Here is an 18,719-nt window from a genome sequence, read left to right as displayed (position 1 = left end):
AGCTCATCCCTAAGACCTGACCTTCCCAATGGCTTACAAACAAGGGTTTTTAAAGGCAGGGGTTAACTTCAGGAAAGCAGAAGTTATAAGCAAAACTTTAATCAATACATGGAGGTTAAACACTGGTTTGGCTAAAAAGGCGAGATAGCTTGAAGTGGGGGCTTACAGGTCATAGATAGATTCAAAGATTTTTTTTTGATTTGCAATTGGTTAAAGATGGGAAGCTTTGTTGAAAGACTCGTGGTCAGCAGAAAAGAATGTGGGGTCTGGCCCGTGGGTTTGATTTCCTCCAGGCCTTTCAGGAAGAAGTTCAGAACAGAGAACCAAGGCCGGACATGGTGGATCACAACTGTAATCCTAGCACTTTAGGAGGCCAAGGTGAGAAGATCACTTGAGGCCAGGAGTTCAAGACCAGCTTGGGCAACAAACTGAGACCCCCCCCATCTCTACAAAAAAAAAGAGAAAAAGGCCAGGTGCAGTAGCTCATGCCTATAATCCCAGCATTTTGGAAGGCCAAGGTGGGCAGATCGCCTGATGTTGGGAGTTTGAGACCAGTCTGACCAACATGGAGAAATCCCGCCTCTACTAAAAATATAAAAGTAGCCAGGCATGCTGGTGCATGCCTGTAATCCTAGCTACTTGGAAGGCTGAGGCAGGAGAATTGCTTGAACCCGGGAGGCAGAGGTTGACGTGAGCCGAGATCGTGCCATTGCACTCCAGCCTGGGCAACAAGAGCAAAACTCTGTCAAAAAAAAAAAAAGAACAAATTAGCCAGGCTTGGTGGCACATGCATATAGTTCCAGCTACTTAGGAGGCTGAGATGGCATGATCGCCACAGCCCAGGAGGTCAATGCTGCAGTGAGCTGTGATCACACTGCTGCACTCCAACCTAGGCCACAGAGCAAAACTGTGTCTCAAGAAAAAAAAAAAAAAAGAAGAAAGAACATAGTTCAGAATTCATTTCTCTGTTTCCCCCTTATCTGAGGTCTGCGTGCCAAGGGATCCATTTGGTGGGGCTTCAGGTTTCTGAAAAACAACTCAGGGACTTGTGTTAAGATGTTACCATTAGTTTCTATAGGGAACCAAACATCTCACAACTCTAACTACCTTGGCTATTGTGTTAAGCTACTATTACGTTCTTGTTTATCAAGTTGCTCATTACTTCTCAGGGCCAACTGGAATTTCCTTTGAAGGAACTCAAGATTTTCCTTTATTTCCAGGCCTGTTGGAGAGTGGGAGGAAGGAGGCCCCTAAGGGGGGTGCCTCCTTTATCTTAGTGATGGCTCTTTTAGTCAGTTTTCAGATCAGGGGATGTAGAACATTCACAAAACAATCCACACTCTGCTTTGGGGATAAATTATGAATGGTTTGTACATTAAAACTCCAAAGATCCCAAAGCACTTACCCTATTTTAAAGCATAGTAGCCATTATGATACAAGCCAATTTTGCAATTGTCAAATTCATTCTGAGTAGAATGTGGGAAAGAAAGAATTAGAAAAACAGAATAGGTTGAAACCAAAACAATCCTCCCTTGTTTTAAATGGAATCAAGTTATCCAATGACTCTGTGGCCCAAAATCAGTCAAATTAATTAATTTCTCAAATCCTGAAAAATAGGTGTCATGACACTGATGCTTGCATGTATGTATTATTTACCTCCTGCTTTCATCTTTTTTTTTCTTCTTTTTCTGAGATAGAGTTTCACTCTGATACCCAGGCTGGAGTGCAGTGGCGCGATCTCCACTCATTGCAACACTGCCTCCCAGGTTCAAGCGATTTTCCTGCCTTAGCCTCCTGAGTAGCTGGGATTACAGGCACCTGCCACCATACCCAGCTAATTTTTGTATTTTTAGTAGAGACGGGGTTTCACCATGTGGCCAGGCTGGTCTCGAACTCCTGATCTCAGGTGATCCACTCGCCTTGGCCTCCCAAAGTTGTTGAGATTACAGGCCTCAGCCTAATCCCATTCATGGGGTCTCTGCTTCATGTCATAATCACCTCCCAAGGCCCCACCTCCAAAGACCATCACATAGGGAATTTGATTTTAACACATGAATTTGAGGGGGACAATAAGATTTTGTCCATAGCATCCGGTCACCCTGAGCCATCTGCACTCACAGGAAATCTATAACCTATAAGTATTTGTTGGTTCCCTCTAGGTTTAGGGAAATCTTTAATTGCAGTTCTTGATTCAGCTGGGACCAAGCTTAAATTCTACATTTGCCCGCATAACTTGTTCATGGGACAGAGGGAACATTAGACGCAGCTGACCATTTGGAGTTTTAGGAGAATTGGTGAGGGAGGGCTTGGGATCTGGATGAGGAGAAGTGGAGGGAAGAGAGGACAGACAAAGGTGCAGAAGGAGAGAGAGCAGAATGCGAAAGGGGAAGAGGACATGTGGATATAAGGGTCAACTGGAGGGTAAGGAAGGTAATTTTCCTCGCTTTCTAAACTCGGACCACATATCACATCAGAATCACCTGAGGGAGACCTTTTTCAATGCATATTCTTGGGTTCTGGAAATTTTGATTTCATAAATCTGGAGTTGTGCCGATTTATCTGTATTTATCATTTGAATTTTGGATAATTCTGATGCAATTAGATGGCACAGCAGAGCTTGACAACCACTGGTTTGGGATGTACATCTGGAAGACATTTGATTATATAAAATAATCACAAAACAAAGTGTGGGGGAACTGTTTATTTAAATAATTCTTGAATATAATTCAACTCTTCCTGTGTATGTGGTTTGATCACATATTTTGTTTCTGCAATACTAAAATTGGAAATGTGCCATTAAAAAAAAAAAACAAGTAGAAGAAAGGAGTTGAAAAGAAAAGAAAATTGACGATTGGTAAGAAGAGAAGGGAAAGGAAGTAGCATTTTTTTTTGTACATTATTTGATGATGTCTAAATTATAAGTCCAAATGCTATTTCTTTTGGAGATGGAGGCCTCGCTCGGTGGTCCAGGCTGGAGTGCAGTGGCACCATCTCTGCTCACGGGTTCATGCCATTCTCCTGCCTCAGCCTCCTGAGTAGCTGGGACTACAGGTGCCTGCCACCACGCCCAGCTAATTTTCGTATTTTACTAGAGACAGGGTTTCATCATGTTGGCCAGGCTGCTCTTGAACCCCTGACCTCAAGCAATCCACCTGCCTTGGCCTTCCAAAGTGCTGAGAATACAGACATGAGCCACTGCATCCAGCCTGAGAACTATTATACATTCTCATTTCAGGGACCCTCAAAATTATAAGCTAGCTATATTCTATATGAATTTTAGCTTTTATCATTGCCCTTTTATTCAATCCAGTCTCCACACAGCAACCACAGTATGCAATTTTTAGAATTCCAAGCCGTATCATAATACTCCTGTTTTAAAGTCCCTGCGCAAGCCAGGCACGGTGGCTCACAGCTGTAATCCCAGCACTTTGGAAGGTGGAGGCACGGGCATCACGAGGTCAGATCAAGACCATCCTGGCTAACACGGTGAAACCCCGTCTCTACAAAAAATACAAAAAATCAGCCAGATGTGGTTGCGGTCACCTGTAGTCCCAGCTACTCGGGAGGCTGAGGCAGGAGAATGGCGAGAACCCAGGAGGCGGAACTTGCAGTGAGCCGAGATGGCATCACTGCACTCCCGCCTGGGCGACAGAGTGACACTCCGTCTAAAAAAAAAAAAAGAAAAGAAAAGCCCCTGCTCAATTACTTCTTTTCTCTCTCATTAGAATTTAAGCTTAACGAAGCTGGGCAACTTTCTATATTTTTCCACTGATCTATCTCCATGAGCTGGAGATCACTTAGTGGAAGGTAAATGATCAGTAAATATTTTCGAATAAGAGAATCAATTATTAATAGTTTTCTTTCTTTGAGTATACATTTAGACTTTTAAAAATCAAGAAAATAGATTGGTCAAGAGAATTCTGAGGAAACAGGTCTTAAACATAGAAACTATGATTTATGATAGTGTATGCCATTTGTTTTTAATAGCTTTACTGCAATAAAATTTATATACCATTAAAAAAAGAATTCCGTTTTTCTTTTTTATTTTGTTATCCATAGATTATATTAGCTGTGTTAGTATAAATTTCAGTGTGGGAAGTTGTAAGCATTTCCTAAATTTTAAAATGAAAGGCATGGGGTTTAAATATCTGCTTCTTTTATTTAAGGAATAAAAAAAAGACAAGCCTGTCTTTTAAAATATATTTACACATATAAACAACAATCTCAATTTATTTTTTCTCTCTTTATCCCTGAATACTTATTGAAGTTTCTTTTTCCAAGATGGAGTCTCGCTCTGTCATCCAGGCTGGAATGGAGTGACACCATCTCGGCTTACTGTAACCTCCACCTCCCAAGTTCAAGCGATTCTCTTGCCTCAGTCTCCCCAGTAGCTGGTATTACAGGCATGTGCGACCACACCCGGCTGACTTTTGTATTTTTAGTAGAGATGGCATTTCATCATGTTGGCCAGGCTGGTCTCGAGCTCCTGGCCTCAGGTGATCCACTTGCCTCGGCCTCCCAGAGTGCTGGGATTACGGGCAGGAGCCACCATGCCCCGCCTAAAAAATCCATTTCAATGAAAACATTTTAAAATATATATGCAACTTCATTAAGAATATCTTTGTGTTCCACTGAATAGCTTGCCAAGTAATACATTGACAGTACAATTTCCTCATAAATCTTCAATTTGATTAGATGTATAGATTTCCTATTCTCGACTCATAATTTCATTCAATTGTAATACATCCTACTTGACCTTTGTAGGGTTTTCATACCATATATTTATTATTGAAATTGGTTTTCGATATTCAAATCAGAAGTTTATGTGCATAATCCGGGAGGCAGAGGTTGCAGTGAGCCCAGATAATGCCACTGCACTCCAGCCTGGGTGACAAAGTCAGACTCCGTCAAAAAAAAAAAAAAAAAACCCACAAGATTATTTATTGGACCACATCGAAGAGTTCAAGGAAAACTGCTAAGTTACTGATTTTGTCACTAGTTTCTTTTTTTTTTTTTTACTTTTTGTGTTCGTTTGTTTGTTTTTTGTTTTTTAAGTTTTTGGAACAGATGGCACAGATGGCGCTTCCGGGGGCGGCCGGTGCAGGGGAGGCAGAGAGACGGACACGCGAGAAGAGCCGCGGAGGAGGGAGGAGGCTGCACGGGGTGCGTCTGGGCCCGTCTGGGGGACGCAAAGATCCCGGTGCCTCAGCCGTGGCTCCAGGCCCCGGGACAGACCAGGGAAGAAACCTCCAAACTGCAGATAGTTCCCAAACGCGCTGGCCAGCCATCTGGTCGGCCGAACCGTGGGGAAGACACAGGGGCTTCCAGGCCTCCGCCCACACACCGCGGTGTCCCCAAGACATCCACACTCATGCCTATCTTAGAGAAGGGGAAACTGAGGCTCACTGAGGCGGGTGAGGGCCTCTGCCACTGAACCAGGGGAGGGAGAGGGCGGCGGGAGACCCCTGATGGCATCCCCCAGGCCTCGGGAGAGGAGGCTCCCCGGGAACACTGGGACACACTCCCTGCTCATGCGGCCTCAGGGTACCGGGCACGACAAGCGTCCAGATGTGGGACACTCCCTGAGGGCCAGCCGCCAGGGGCCTCCCGGGACGGGGCCATCACCACCTCAGACCCAGGCCCACAGTGTGGGTACACACCCTCCTGCACTAAGCTGGGGAACACAGTCCACCGCGGGGCACTCAGCTGGGGTCTCGCTGGCTCGGCAAGGGCTGCCGGCCCCCCTCCCCGCCCAGGCAGCGGCCAAGTCTGCAGGGAAATAAAGAAGAGAATTCCTACGGGAGGATGAGGGGAGGATGAGGGGAGGACGATGGGAGGACGATGGGAGGACGGTGGGAGGACCGGGCAGCTTCTCTGCAGCTCAGAATTACAACACAAAGGGTTTCGAAGCTAGTTATCATAATGGGTTCAACTTCAGGAGCTTCCCTGGCAGCCGTTACCAAGGAGACGAGGCAAGTAGCTGGTCCCCAGGCCCAGATTCGGGGAAAGAGTCAAGGAGGGGGCGGGGAGGACCCACAGAGCCCTGGCACCCACCACTGAGCAGAGGGGCAGGGGGACACCTGGACCGCGGGCGTCGGCTGGGGCTCACCACACGTCCCTGACGCACAGCCCAGCCCCGTGCCCATCAGACAGCCCGAAATCACAAGAGAGGCCATGGCGGGGATCAGGCACCCCAAATGCAGCCACAGCCTGAGCGTGGAGCAGCAGGGGGGGGTCCCCTCCTGGGAACTCGGATCCAAGAGCAAAGAGGAGAAGTTGGGGCAGGGAGGGGCCCGTGGGAGGGACCAAAGGGTCACCAGGCCAGAGGGGTGCCCAGTTAAGGCCAGACCACAGTCCTGGGGCCCCCACCACCCAGTTAAGGCCGGACCACAGTCCTGGGGCCCCCACCGCCCAGTTAAGGCCGGACCACAGTCCTGGGGCCCCCACCACTGGCACCCGCAGGCCTTGAGATGCAGAAGCTCCTCTGCCCACGGGGACCCCACCTCCGGGAGACTCCTCTGTTCACGGACCCCCCACCTCCAGGAGACTCCTGTGCTTCCAGGTCTCCCCTTCCTTCTTTCCCCAATCTGGTTGAAGGGGATATTTCTTTTCTGGGAAAGCATGACACAGACGCCGCCCCCGCTTCTCACTCGCTTCATGCACTTGGGGAAGAGGACTCGGCGCAGGAGGGGTCAGGGTCCCCCGAGGTCAGTCCCACAGCCAGCCCCCTCGCTCTGTGACCCTGGATCCTCCGGTCAGGCCCCTTCCCCAGAGGCTGACTCCGAGTTTGCTGGGGCTGTTCATCTCATCTTGCGTATTTACTTAAATGAAAACGGAACACGTGAAGGATGGGCGGGCAGGAGGGAAGGCGTCGCCGCCTCACTGCCACCCTCAGTCCCTGCCTCAGACAGAGCCGGGTTGGGTCAGGAGATTGAGACCATCCTGGCTAACACAGTGAAACGCCGTCTCTACTAAAAATACAAAAAATTAGCCGGGTGTGGTAGTGGGCGCCTGTAGTCCCAGCTACTCAGGAGGCTGAGGCAGGCGAATGGCATGAACCCAGGAGGCGGAGCTTGCAGTGAACCGAGATTGTGCCACTGCACTCCAGCCTGGGCTGTTGTGCAAGACTCCGTCTCAAAAAAAATGATGTTTTGAAGCAACAGGGTCTTGTGATGTTGCTCAGGCTGGTCTCAAACTCCAAACCTCTGACAATCTCCCACCTCGCTGGGATTACTGGTGTGAGCCACTATGCCTAGCCTTAGGAGAATTTATATGACAACTTAGATAAAAGGGACAAATTTCTTGAAAGACACAAACTACCAAAACTCATTTAATAAGAAATAGATAACCTGAAGAGCCCTTATCTATTAAAGAAATATAATCTGAAGTTAAAAATCATTCCAGAGAAAAATTCAGACCCAGGTAGCTTCTCTGGTGAATTCTATCACATTTAAGCAATAAATAATGCCAATTCTACACAAACTCTTTCAGAAAATTTAAGAGGAGTTAATACCCCCCAACTCGTTCTATGAGGCCAACATTACAATGATATTAAATCCAGAAAAAGAGTTTGCAAGGAAAAAGAAAAGAAACAATTCCAAACCAAAAAGCTACAGACCAATATCCTTCATGACAAATATCTCTCTTAAAATTTTAGCGGCCGGGCGCGGTGGCTTACGCCTCTACTAAAACTACAAAAATTAGCTGGGCATGGTGGTGGGTGCTTGTAATCCCAGTTACTCGGGAGGCTGAGGCAGGAGAATTGCTTGAACCCAGGAGGCAGAAGTTGCAGTTAGCCAAGATCATGCCACTGCACTCTAGCCTGGGTGACAGAGCAAGACTGTGTCTCAAAGGAAAAAAAAAATTCATTAGTGACATGTTCAGGGATAAGACGACCTTAACAATTCTAAGATGTCAGTTATCTCCCCCATTCATCAACAAATTTATGCAAGTCCGTTCAAAATTCCAACAGGACTTTTTCAAGTAAAATTTGAAATGAAGCATATACATAATCTACACCAATAATAAGTATACAGCATAATAGATTTTTGCAAAATGAATAACTCTATATAAACATGACTCAGATTAAAAAACAAAACAAGCAAACAAACAAACAAAAAAACTAAAGTATTATCTGCACCTCAGGAACACCCCCAGCATCTCCAACCCTGGTAACTAGAGAATAGCTTTGCCTGTTTTGTACTTCATATAAATGGAGGGTAGGCCGGCTGCTGTGGCTCATGCCTGTAATCCCAACACTTTGGGAGGCCAAGGTGGAATTCCTGGGCTCAGATCGCTTGAGCCCAGGAATTCAAGGCTATCCTGGGCAACATGGTGAAACCCCATCTCTACAAAAAATAAAGAAAAATTAGCTGGGTCTGGTGGCACACACCTGTAGTCCCAGCTACTCAGGAGGCTGAGGCAGGCAGATTGATTGAGCCCAGGAGGTTGAGGCTATAATAAGCTGTGATTGCACCACTGCATTCCAGCCTGGGCAGCAGAGTGAGACCTTGTCTCAAAAAAAAAAAAAAAAAAAAGTGCAGATAGTGTAAAAAAGGAAAGTACATAATTGAATAAAACAAGAGCAGTTCCTTGGTGATGATAATGTACCATTAATTGAGAGGTATGATGAATTCAACCCTCTCCACCTGAGAGATCTCCAAAAACCTACAAAACAAACCAGCAGAAAACAAAGCCTTCTGGTGAGCCTACCTTAGCAAGTCGAAACATGTCTGAATTCCAGTGGTAGACACAATTTAGGTTCTTCCTGCTTCCATCTCCCTACCCCCACCAGCTCCAAATAGAATAAAGGTCCCTTTTGGGACTAATAACACCCTAGACTGGGTGGGTGTTAGGCGCTCCTCGTTCTTGTAGTTGGGCTCTTCTCATCGCTCGGTTTCTTCATCTGCTAAATGAGTTTACTTGTCCTATCTAATTCACAAGCATTTGAGGAGGAAGATCAAAATAGGGTAAGATACCTGAGAACAACTTGTTAACTGTAAAAGTATTGTTAAAATAAAAAACATTATAATTATTTATAAAGAAAAGTGGCCGGGTGCAGTGGCTCACGCCTATAATCCCAGCATTTTGGGAGGCCGAGGTGGCTAGATCGCCTGAGCTCAGGAATTCAAGGCCAGCTTGGGCAATACGATGAAACCCTATCTCTATTAAAATACAAAAAATTAGCCGGGCATGGCACTGTGAACCTGTAGTCCCAGCTACTGGGGAGCCTGAGGCAAGAGAATTGCTTGAACCTGGGAGGCAGAGGTTACAGTGAGCAGAGATCACGCCATTGCACTCCAGCCTGGGCAATAGAGTGAGACACTGTCTCAAAAAACAAAAAACAAAAAAACAGAAAAGTTTCAGGCCTATGTAACAGGCCTGCACATCCTGTACCCCTAAATTTAAAATGAAAGTTGAAGAAAACAAAAAAGTTTCAAGCAATTCCAGCCTGGATTTAAAAAAAAAAAACAACTTATTTTATAATGTGAAATATTTTAAGACAATATAAGTACTTTGGTTTGTGGGAGAAAATGAGCCCCTAAATTGAACCCTTAAGTGTATGGTTTGTGTATATTGCTTATTTATTTATGTGTTAAACTTCAGATTACATGTAATAAACTGTCTGTGGTGCAATGCTATTGATTTCCCTGCATTAGAAGCTGAATTAAATGTGCATTACTCTGGGGCTGGTCATCATGGAGGAAGCGTAAAAGTTTTGACTTAAAATAAGTGAAGAACATTAAGGCTTGCTAGGCCCCATCTCCCGTTGATCCCTACCACCCTAGGGAAGTTTTACTGCTATTTGGTCATGTGGACACCTTGTTTTAATGCTTCTTCTAATGGTATCTAATGGCTGCTTAGCTACATCACTAACTTTATAAAGACAAGGCTGCCTTCTCCAACCTTGTCTTGGGCACATTCTAGAAAAAAGTGGCGCTTTTGAGTATATCCTATATCAAAATTCCATGCTGAGTCTCTTTTGCTTCATGTGTTCATTTGCTCATTCATTCATTCAGCTAACACTTATTGAGTATTTACATTGTGCTAGGCATTTGGCCAGTTGGTCTTCATCACCAAATTTATCACCACATAGACAAATAACACTTGTCTCTGTGATCAGTACTTGGAAGTGAATTAGTACTCATTTGTCCTTGGAGAATATTAGATTATTGAGAAAAGCAAGGAGGTGGAGTCCTGGATTAGGATCCTACCTCCCTTCCCACCCAGGTGGGCTGCCTTGGTCAAGTTACTTTTCAGAATTAATTGAGATCTTCCTTGTGGCCTCGTATATAATCAGTTTCTATAAATACGTATGTTTGGAGAAAATCATATTTACTGTGTATGGGGTACAAAGTTTGATATAGAGACATTAAATTGATGCAGTAAATTGTTCATTAGAATTTTCCATATTCGTATAGTGTTTTTTCTTATTTTTCAAATTTAAAATGTGATCAGACTGCATTTAGACCTTGTTTAAATTAATTCGGCCCAATACTCTGACCTTTTGAGCTTCAAAGTTTACTATATTCACTTGAATGTTTTCCCCTGTTTGACTCTTTAATTGCTCCTATTTTTATTTTAATTTACTTTAATTAATTTATTTATTTTAGAGAGACAGAGTTTTGCTCTGCTGCCCACTGCAGTGGCACGATCATAGCTCACTAAAGCCTCAAACTCATGGCCTGAAGGGATCCTCCTGTCTCAGCTTCCCGAGTAACTGGGACTACAGGCATGTGCTACCACACCCAGCTATTTAAAAATATTTTTTGTAGAGATAGGATCTTGCTGTGTTGCCCAGGCTGGTCTTGAACTTCTGTCCTCAAGCAATCCTCCTGCCTGCCTCAGCCTCCCAAAGTGCTGGGATTACAGGCATGAGCCACCGTGCCTGGCTTCAATTCTCATTTTATGTAAAGATTCTTCCTTGGCTCTGGAGACCTGTCACACTTCTGACTGTCTCTCCTGATTCTGTGTGTGTGTGTGTGTGTGTATGTTTATTTTAAGTTCAGGGATGCATGTGCAGGTTTGTTACATAGGTAAACTTGTGTCATGGGGGTTTGGTGTACAAATGATTTCATCACCCAGGTATTAAGCCTAGTACCCATTGGTAATTTTTCCTGATCATCTCCCTGTTCCCACTCAACATGGCCTTCCTTATCCTACCCTTCCCATTAGTATTTCAACTCCATAGTGAGAGTTCAGGTATAATACATATTGTTAGTCAAATCAGTGATTTATTTATTCCTCAAATAGCTATTATGCTTCACTATATGTCAGGCATTGTGGTTATCACTGGAGATACACTGGTAACTAACACAGACAGTGGAATATAAAACTGACCAATTCCATCTGCATGACCCTGGGTACATCATTTCAACTGGGAACATCAATTTACCACCTAGGAAATGTCTAAGACCCTCCCAACTCAACCCCGTCCTACATCTCTCTTACATTATTCATTCAACGTATATAAATTAAGCACATGCTATGCGTGCGACTATATTTCACTCCAAGCCAAAACACATGGCAAAGGGCTATTTCCTGGTTTGGGGATTGATCAAGAAAGCCTTACAAATATATAAACACTGAGATAGAATTATATATTCAATAAATCATCTTTATTATAAAGAACACAATAATAAGATAGAGACTAGGTCAGGAGGTTCATCATGTTATAATCATCATGTGCTAGGATTTGGTTTAAATCAACCAACAAGACATGGTCTGGAGTTGGTTTACAATCTGAGAAGACACTCTAAAAAGTCTGCCGTTATAGGATTGTTGTGAGGATCAAATATAATAAGTTATGGTACAGGACGTGTAGCGTGTGGTACCTAGAGTCAGACTACCTGGATTTGAATCCCTGCTCTGCTAGTCATCAGCTTTATGGCCTTAGGAAAATTGCTTAACCTCTATTTATTTTGGTTTCTTCACCTGTTCAACTGAGAAAGTATAATGGTAACTAAATCATAGGGTTGTTTTGAAGACAGTTCAAACATGTAAATCCCTATTATGGAAATTGGTACATAGCGATCACTCGATAAATATTACTTTTTGTGAACTAAAATTTATGTAGTTGCTAATCTATCATTAGCATGAAATAAAAGTTTGTTTCCAAACTCCCACATTGCCTTTATTAAACTATAAATTTCTTGAGAAAAAGAAACTACAATAAAATCAACAAGCCACGGTCTAGATTTTTGAAGAGCAAATTACATAGGTAACTAATTATAACACACTGTGCTGTAATCACAGAGATAGAGGATGTCCCTTATCAGAACACTGACTGATTCAGCAGTTTCCATTTCCTTTTCTCACTCTCCACAATTCACAGAAGACAGCTCCCAGAAAAGGAATCACGAGTTAAGGTTCCCCTAAGAAGTGAGTGAGGGAATGCAATTCGGGGTATCAACAAGAGCTGGGAGGCAGAGGATGGGGTGAGAAGGAGGCATTGCCTGTGATGTAGGTTTCTAATGAGACAAGTAGCAGAGATACCTTTATTTGGAAGTGGTAGCAATAGGGGAGGATACATGGATGCCAAAGCTCTGGTGAAACCTACCACAGCCCCTGATCTTGCCTCTGCTTCTCCTCCCTCAAGACTGGCACTAGCCATCATTGGGGTGGAATGGAAATACAGCTCATGTGTATTAAAAGACCTAACTCTACAGATACTTAGGAAGGACAGAATTCCAAAGGCGTGGTCCCACTTGGCTTCTGTCCTCCGTTGTTCTCCAGCATCAAACGTATCAACTCTAAACCCTTTGGGGGGAATTCAAGCCCTGTCCTGGTTTGGTCCCAATTTAGCTTTATCATCCATATTTGCCCCCACCGCTCTGCAGCTCCACTGAAGCACCCCCTCTTTCCTCTGAGCCCACAATGTCACACCCAGGACTCTGCCTCAGCTGGGCACTCATCTATAGATGCCTAAATCCTGGGCAGTTATCCAGACACAACTAAAGTTCCATCCCTTCCATGAAGCCTTCCCCAACCCTCTAGTGGAAGGTCACTTCTTCCCCTTGGGGGGTTCTGAGCTTTCATTTCTTTTTCTACTGAGAGTCTTACAATTACCTATTCATATACTCTACCTGCCCCCATGAGACCAGGGGCATCTCGGAAACAAAGATCATTAAAACCCACTAAATCTATTTCTCATTATAAAATGAGGTATGCTGATTGATTGTGAAATAATAAAATAACAAAGTATGGAAAAGAAAAAAAAAGCATATAATCTGGCTGAGAAGGTGGCGACCCTTCCACACCACTGAAATTATGTGTTGAAAAGAATAAGGAAAAAACTGCTTCAGTGTGGCATGATTTATGTAAGTATAGTATAGGATCCTTAAAATGGTTCAAAGAAATGGGAAATCAAGACTTCATTTTGGCAAAAGCCTTTGAACAGAAACTTTAGCATATTTATCAGTAATTTCTTTCAGATTAAACAACTGACAACAACCCACTTTTCAACCAGTGATGTTGGAAATGTTTTAAAACAAAATTAGTTCATAAATTTGTGGGCTGACCAAGAAGGTAATAAAGTGTCACTAAATAAAATGAGGAAAATTCAGAAAAAGAAAAAAATAAGAAAATAAATCACCCATGGATCTAAGCACTATTCATTCTTTAAGGCATGTATTTCCAAGCCTTTTTATTTTTTCCATGCCTAGGGTTGGCATGGCATATATATATCTTTATACAATTCTTCAAATTTTATAGAATTTGTATAATGTTGTACCTTGCTTTTTTTAACCACTGATGTTATAAGCATATTTATGCCACTTCATTCATTTTAGGGACTTAATAATAAAGGATCTAGTGGATAATTTATCATTCGCTGATAGAGAAAAATTTAGCTTTGCTTATTTTAGAGTTATAAATGATGCTGGGTCGGGTATCTTTATGTTTGAAGATGGCTCCATATTTGGGTTGTTTCCACAGAACTCTTTCCCAGAAATGCTTTTTCTAGGTTAATGGCTACACATATTTCTAGGCACCTGACATATTGATACCCACCTCTAAAGTATTTTTATGATCCACAAGTAGCGTTTAACACAGCGCCCCAGTCACTCCGAGACTAATAAATAGACAAATGATTGAAACGTGACCTCGTGCTTTCTATTCCTCCAGCTTTCATTCAGTTCCTTTCCTCTGGGAGGAGTGGGGGTTGTCCAGCCCTCCACAGCATCAGCCCATTGACCCTATCCTTGTGGTTATAGCAGCTGAGGAAGCAGAATTACAGCTCTGTGGGAAGGAATGGGGCTGGAGAGTTCATGCATAGACCAGTTCTTTTTTTTTTTTTTTTTTTTTTGAGACAGAGTTTCGCTTTTGTTGCCCAGGCTGGAGTGCAGCCTGGCATGATCTCGGCTCACCACAGCCCCTGCCTCCTGGGTTCAAGTGATTCTCCTGCCTCAGCCTCCCGAGTAGCTGGGATCACAGGCATGTGCCACCACGCCTGACTACTTTTGTATTTTTAGTAGAGATGGAGTTTTTCTTCCTTGGTCAGGTTGGTCTTGAACTCCTGACCTCAGGTGATCCGCAGCCTCGGCCTCCCAAAGTGCTGGGATTACAGGTGTGAGCAACCATGCCTGGCTGCATAGACCAGTTCTTATGAGAAGGGATCGACTAAGAATAGCCTTGGGTTGACACACACCCCTCTTCACACTCACAGGAGAAACCACTTCTCCATGAAGCTAGAACTAGTCATGAGTTGAGAGCTGAGAGTTTGAGAATAGCTCAGAGATGCTATTCTTGGATATCCTGAGCCCCTGTGGTCACCAAGGACCCTGAGTTGTGCAACACTCAGCATGACAGCATCACTACACTTAAAAATTTCCCTCCTCACCCCCAGATTCCATTTCCCCATCCGCCAGGGCTGCCTATAAAGAGAAGGAGAGATGGCTTCAGACATCAGAAGGACACAGGCAGCAGAGTGGTCAGTCCCTTCTTGGCTCTGCTGACACTCGAGCCCACATTCCATCACCTGCTCACAATCATGCAGGTCTCCACTGCTGCCCTTGCCATCCTCCTCTGCACCATGGCTCTCTGCAGCCAGGTCTTCTCTGCACCACTCGAGTCCATGTTGTTGTTGTGGGTATCACCACTCTCTGGCCATGGTTAGACCACATCAATCTTTTCTTGTGGCCTAAGAGCCCCCAAGAGAAAAGAAGGAAATTCTTAAAGGGCTGCCAAACACCTTGATCTTTTTCTTCACGACTTTTATTTTTATCTCTAGAAGGGGTCTTAGCCCTCCTAGTCTCCAGGTATGAGAATCTAGGCAGGGGTAGGGGAGTTACAGTCCCTTGTACAGATAGAAAAACAGGGTTCGAAACGAATCAGTTTGCAAGAGGCAGAATCCAGGGCTGGTTACTTCCCAGTGGGGTCTGTTGTTCACTCTCCAGCTCACCCCAGGTCTCCCAGGAGCCCTGTCCCTTGGATGTCTTATGAGAGATGTCCAGGGCTTCTCTTGGGCTGGGGTATGACTTCTTGAACCAGACAAAATTCCCCTGAAGAGAGCTAAGAGAACAGTCTGTTCAGGTATCTGGATCACACAGAGAAACAGAGAACCCGCTATGAAGAGTCAAGGGGAAAGAAGAATATAGACAGAAACAAAGAGACATTTCTCTGCAAAACCGCCCAAATGCCTTCCAGTCACTTGATCTGAGCAAGCCTGCCCTCCTCAAACACTCGGGGATCAGAAGCTGCCTGGCCTTCTGAGCTGTGACTCAAGCTTATTCTCTCCTTTCTCCGCGGTTGCTGCTGACACGCCAACCGTCTGCTGCTTCAGCTACATCTCCCGGCAGATTCCACAGGATTTCATAGCTGACTACTTTGAGACCAGCAGCCAGTGCTCCAAGCCCAGTGTCATGTAAGTGCCAGTCTTCCTGCTCACCTCTAGGGAGGTAGGGAGGGTCAGGGTGGGGGCAGAGACAGGCCAGAAGGCCATCCTGGAAAGGCCCAGCTTTCAGAATCCTATTGGGGATACAGGACGCAGGGCTCTGAGGTGTGACCTGACTCGGGGCTGGAGTGAGGCGGGTGTTACAGAGTCAGGAAGGGCTGCCCCAGCCCAGAGGAAAGGGACAGGAAGAAGGAGGCAGCAGGACACTCTGAGGGCCTCCTCGCCCGGAGTCACTGAGAGAAGCTCTCTAGATGGAGATAGGCAGGGGGCCACTGAGCGAGGAGCAGGCCTTGAGCTGCCCAGGACAGAGAGCAGGATGGCGGGGCCATGGTGGGCCCAGGATTCCCCTGCTGGATTCCCCAGTGCTTGACTCTTCCTCCCTTCTTCACAGCTTCCTAACCAAGAGAGGCCGGCAGGTCTGTGCTGACCCCAGTGAGGAGTGGGTCCAGAAATACGTCAGCGACCTGGAGCTGATTGCCTGAGGGGTCCGGAAGCTTCGAGGCCCAGTGACCTCGGTGGGCCCAGTGGGGAGCCGGAGCCTGAGCCTTGGGAACATGCCTGTGACCTCCACAGCTACCTCTATGGACTGGTTGTTGCCAAACAGCCACACTGTGGGACTCTTCTTAACTTAAATTTTAACTTATTTACACGATTTAGTTTTTGTAATTTATTTTCGATTTCACAGTGTGTTTGTGATTGTTTGTTCTGAGAGTTCCCCCGTTCCCTCCCCCTTCCCTCACACTGTGTCTGGTGACAACCAAGTGGCTGTCATCGGCCTGCTGTAGGCAGTCATGGTACCAAAGCCACCAGACTGACAAATATGTATCGGATGCTTTTGTTCCGGGCTGTGATCGGCCTGGGGAAATAATAAAGATGCTCTTTTAAAAGGTAAACCAGTATTGAGTTTGGTTTTGTTTTTCTGGCAGATCAAAATCACTGGTTAAGAGGAATCATAGGCAAAGATTAGGAAGATGTGAAATGGAGGGAAATTGGGAGAGATGGGGAGGGCTACCACAGAGTTATCCACTTTACAAAGTTCTGGAACATTGAAACTACGAATATGTTGTAACTCAAATAGTAATATGCACGCTAGGAGAATTCACTACTTGAATGGACACCATTAAGCAGAGTATTCTGTAGGGCATATTCATGATGAATCAAGCTTTCAATAGCAATTACTTACATTGTTGAGGCTTACTCCTACTGAGTGCTTTTTATACATTGTTCATTTAATCTTACCAATGCAATAGTACAGCTTAGGTACTATTAATACCTCCATTTGACAGAAAAGTAACCCGGGGCTCAGAAAGGTTGGACAACTTGGTTGAGGTTACACAGCATGTAAATGGTCAATTGTGTTCCAAAACTGGACTTTTATTGAACTACAGACTATGCTGTTAACCATTGACCAAGTTATTTCCCAAAGTATGACCCACCTATACCCAAATCTTACCCTATTCTTTAACAGATGATACTTTATCCATTGCAACCACTTCCTGTCAGGATTCTGAGTTGACATAGAGTGTTTGAGCAGTGATTATTTAAGCCAGTTACGTCAGGATCTTTAGGTGTAGACCTGGGAACTGATATTTTTATCAAGCTCATGAGGTGTTCCATAGCCTGTTAATGACTGAGAGCCACTGTTAATAGAATTCACCACTGTTTTCTAAATGTGGTAAGTATCTGCATGTGGCAAGAGGTGTATTATACATTATTTCTCTAGAATCTACACTCTACAAAATAAATAGCTAATGTTAGAGAAGGAAAAGACAACCAGCTTCTGTGTGGAGCAGGATGCTGTCTAGGTTTGAAAGGTAAGTTGTTTAATAGATGGACTGCTTGCATTATATGTACAAGAAATGCATACTAAGCTAGGGTCCTTTTTGCAGAAGAAAGAGAAATTCAAAATATTTGTGTGAAAACCAAATGTGTTAATTTTTATGAGCTATGCTTATTTCATTTTGTTTAAAATAATCTAATTTCTGTGTCCAGACATGTTTAGAATTGTAGGGCTCAAACTCTTTAAAGCATAATTAAACACTACTACTAGCAAATATTAAAATGCACATACTATGTGACCTACATCCCATTTGACCTGATCCCATTTCTAGGAATCTGCTTCATAGAAACACTGCCAAAAGATAAGACTATGTAGACATGAGGATATTTTTTTGAGTATGGTTGGTAGAGAGCAAAGAAATGCAAACAGTCATCAGTAGGGGATTAATCAGTAGAGGATTAAGATGTCCATCAATGGAATATTCTGCAGTCAGTAAACAAAAGCAACACACATCTATATCTGTGGAAAGTGTCCATAATATTATAGGTAAAATGCATATCTATTTACATTCAGCATATGCATATATATTCTCTACATGTGCTACAGAACTGTCTGTAAAGGATATTATTTTGTTTTTATTTTTAAAAGCCATATACACATAAATATTTACATAGGCAAATATTTGGAAAGACACACATCAAATAGCTAACTGTCGGGGTTCGGTCCGGAAGGAGGTGGGGTCCTTTCTGCTCCAGGACAGCTGGCCCAACCGGTGGGCGAAGGTCCGCGGCCCTGGAGAACTCCACGGCGGGGTCCACGGACACCAGAGGAGGAACCGCCAAGGTTTTTCCAGAGGAGGAACCGCCAAGGTTTTTCCAAAGGACAAGAGGCCTGGCCCGGCGCGGCGATCCTCCTAGTTCTTCGGCCCGCGCGCCACCCGGGAGGCCGAACAGGCCCCAGCCCTCGGCCCCGTCCCCAGCCCGCCCCAGCCCCGACCCTCCGCTGCGGGGCCCTCCCGGAGCGGCCGGCCAGCGGGGAGAGACCACG

General features: G+C 44.6%; 2 protein-coding genes across 2 annotated transcripts in view; both read left to right on the top strand.

Moving 5' to 3' along the window:
• Nucleotides 1-18,719, top strand: part of LOC100584258 (TBC1 domain family member 3G-like) — a 275,592-nt gene that overhangs the window by 239,611 nt on the left and 17,262 nt on the right.
• LOC100583930 (C-C motif chemokine 3-like 1) lies at nt 14,990-16,425 on the top strand. Its single transcript, XM_030828371.1, has 3 exons — nt 14,990-15,069; nt 15,725-15,862; nt 16,284-16,425. The coding sequence occupies exons 1-3, from the start codon at nt 14,990-14,992 to the stop codon at nt 16,372-16,374; spliced, it is 309 nt and encodes a 102-aa protein (XP_030684231.1). The 3' UTR covers nt 16,375-16,425.

Source organism: Nomascus leucogenys, chromosome 14, assembly GCF_006542625.1.
Source record: "Nomascus leucogenys isolate Asia chromosome 14, Asia_NLE_v1, whole genome shotgun sequence".
Classification (NCBI taxonomy): Eukaryota; Metazoa; Chordata; class Mammalia; order Primates; family Hylobatidae; genus Nomascus; species Nomascus leucogenys.
The sequence above is the reverse complement of the archived record's forward strand: the minus strand, read 5'-3'. Positions and strand labels throughout refer to the sequence as shown.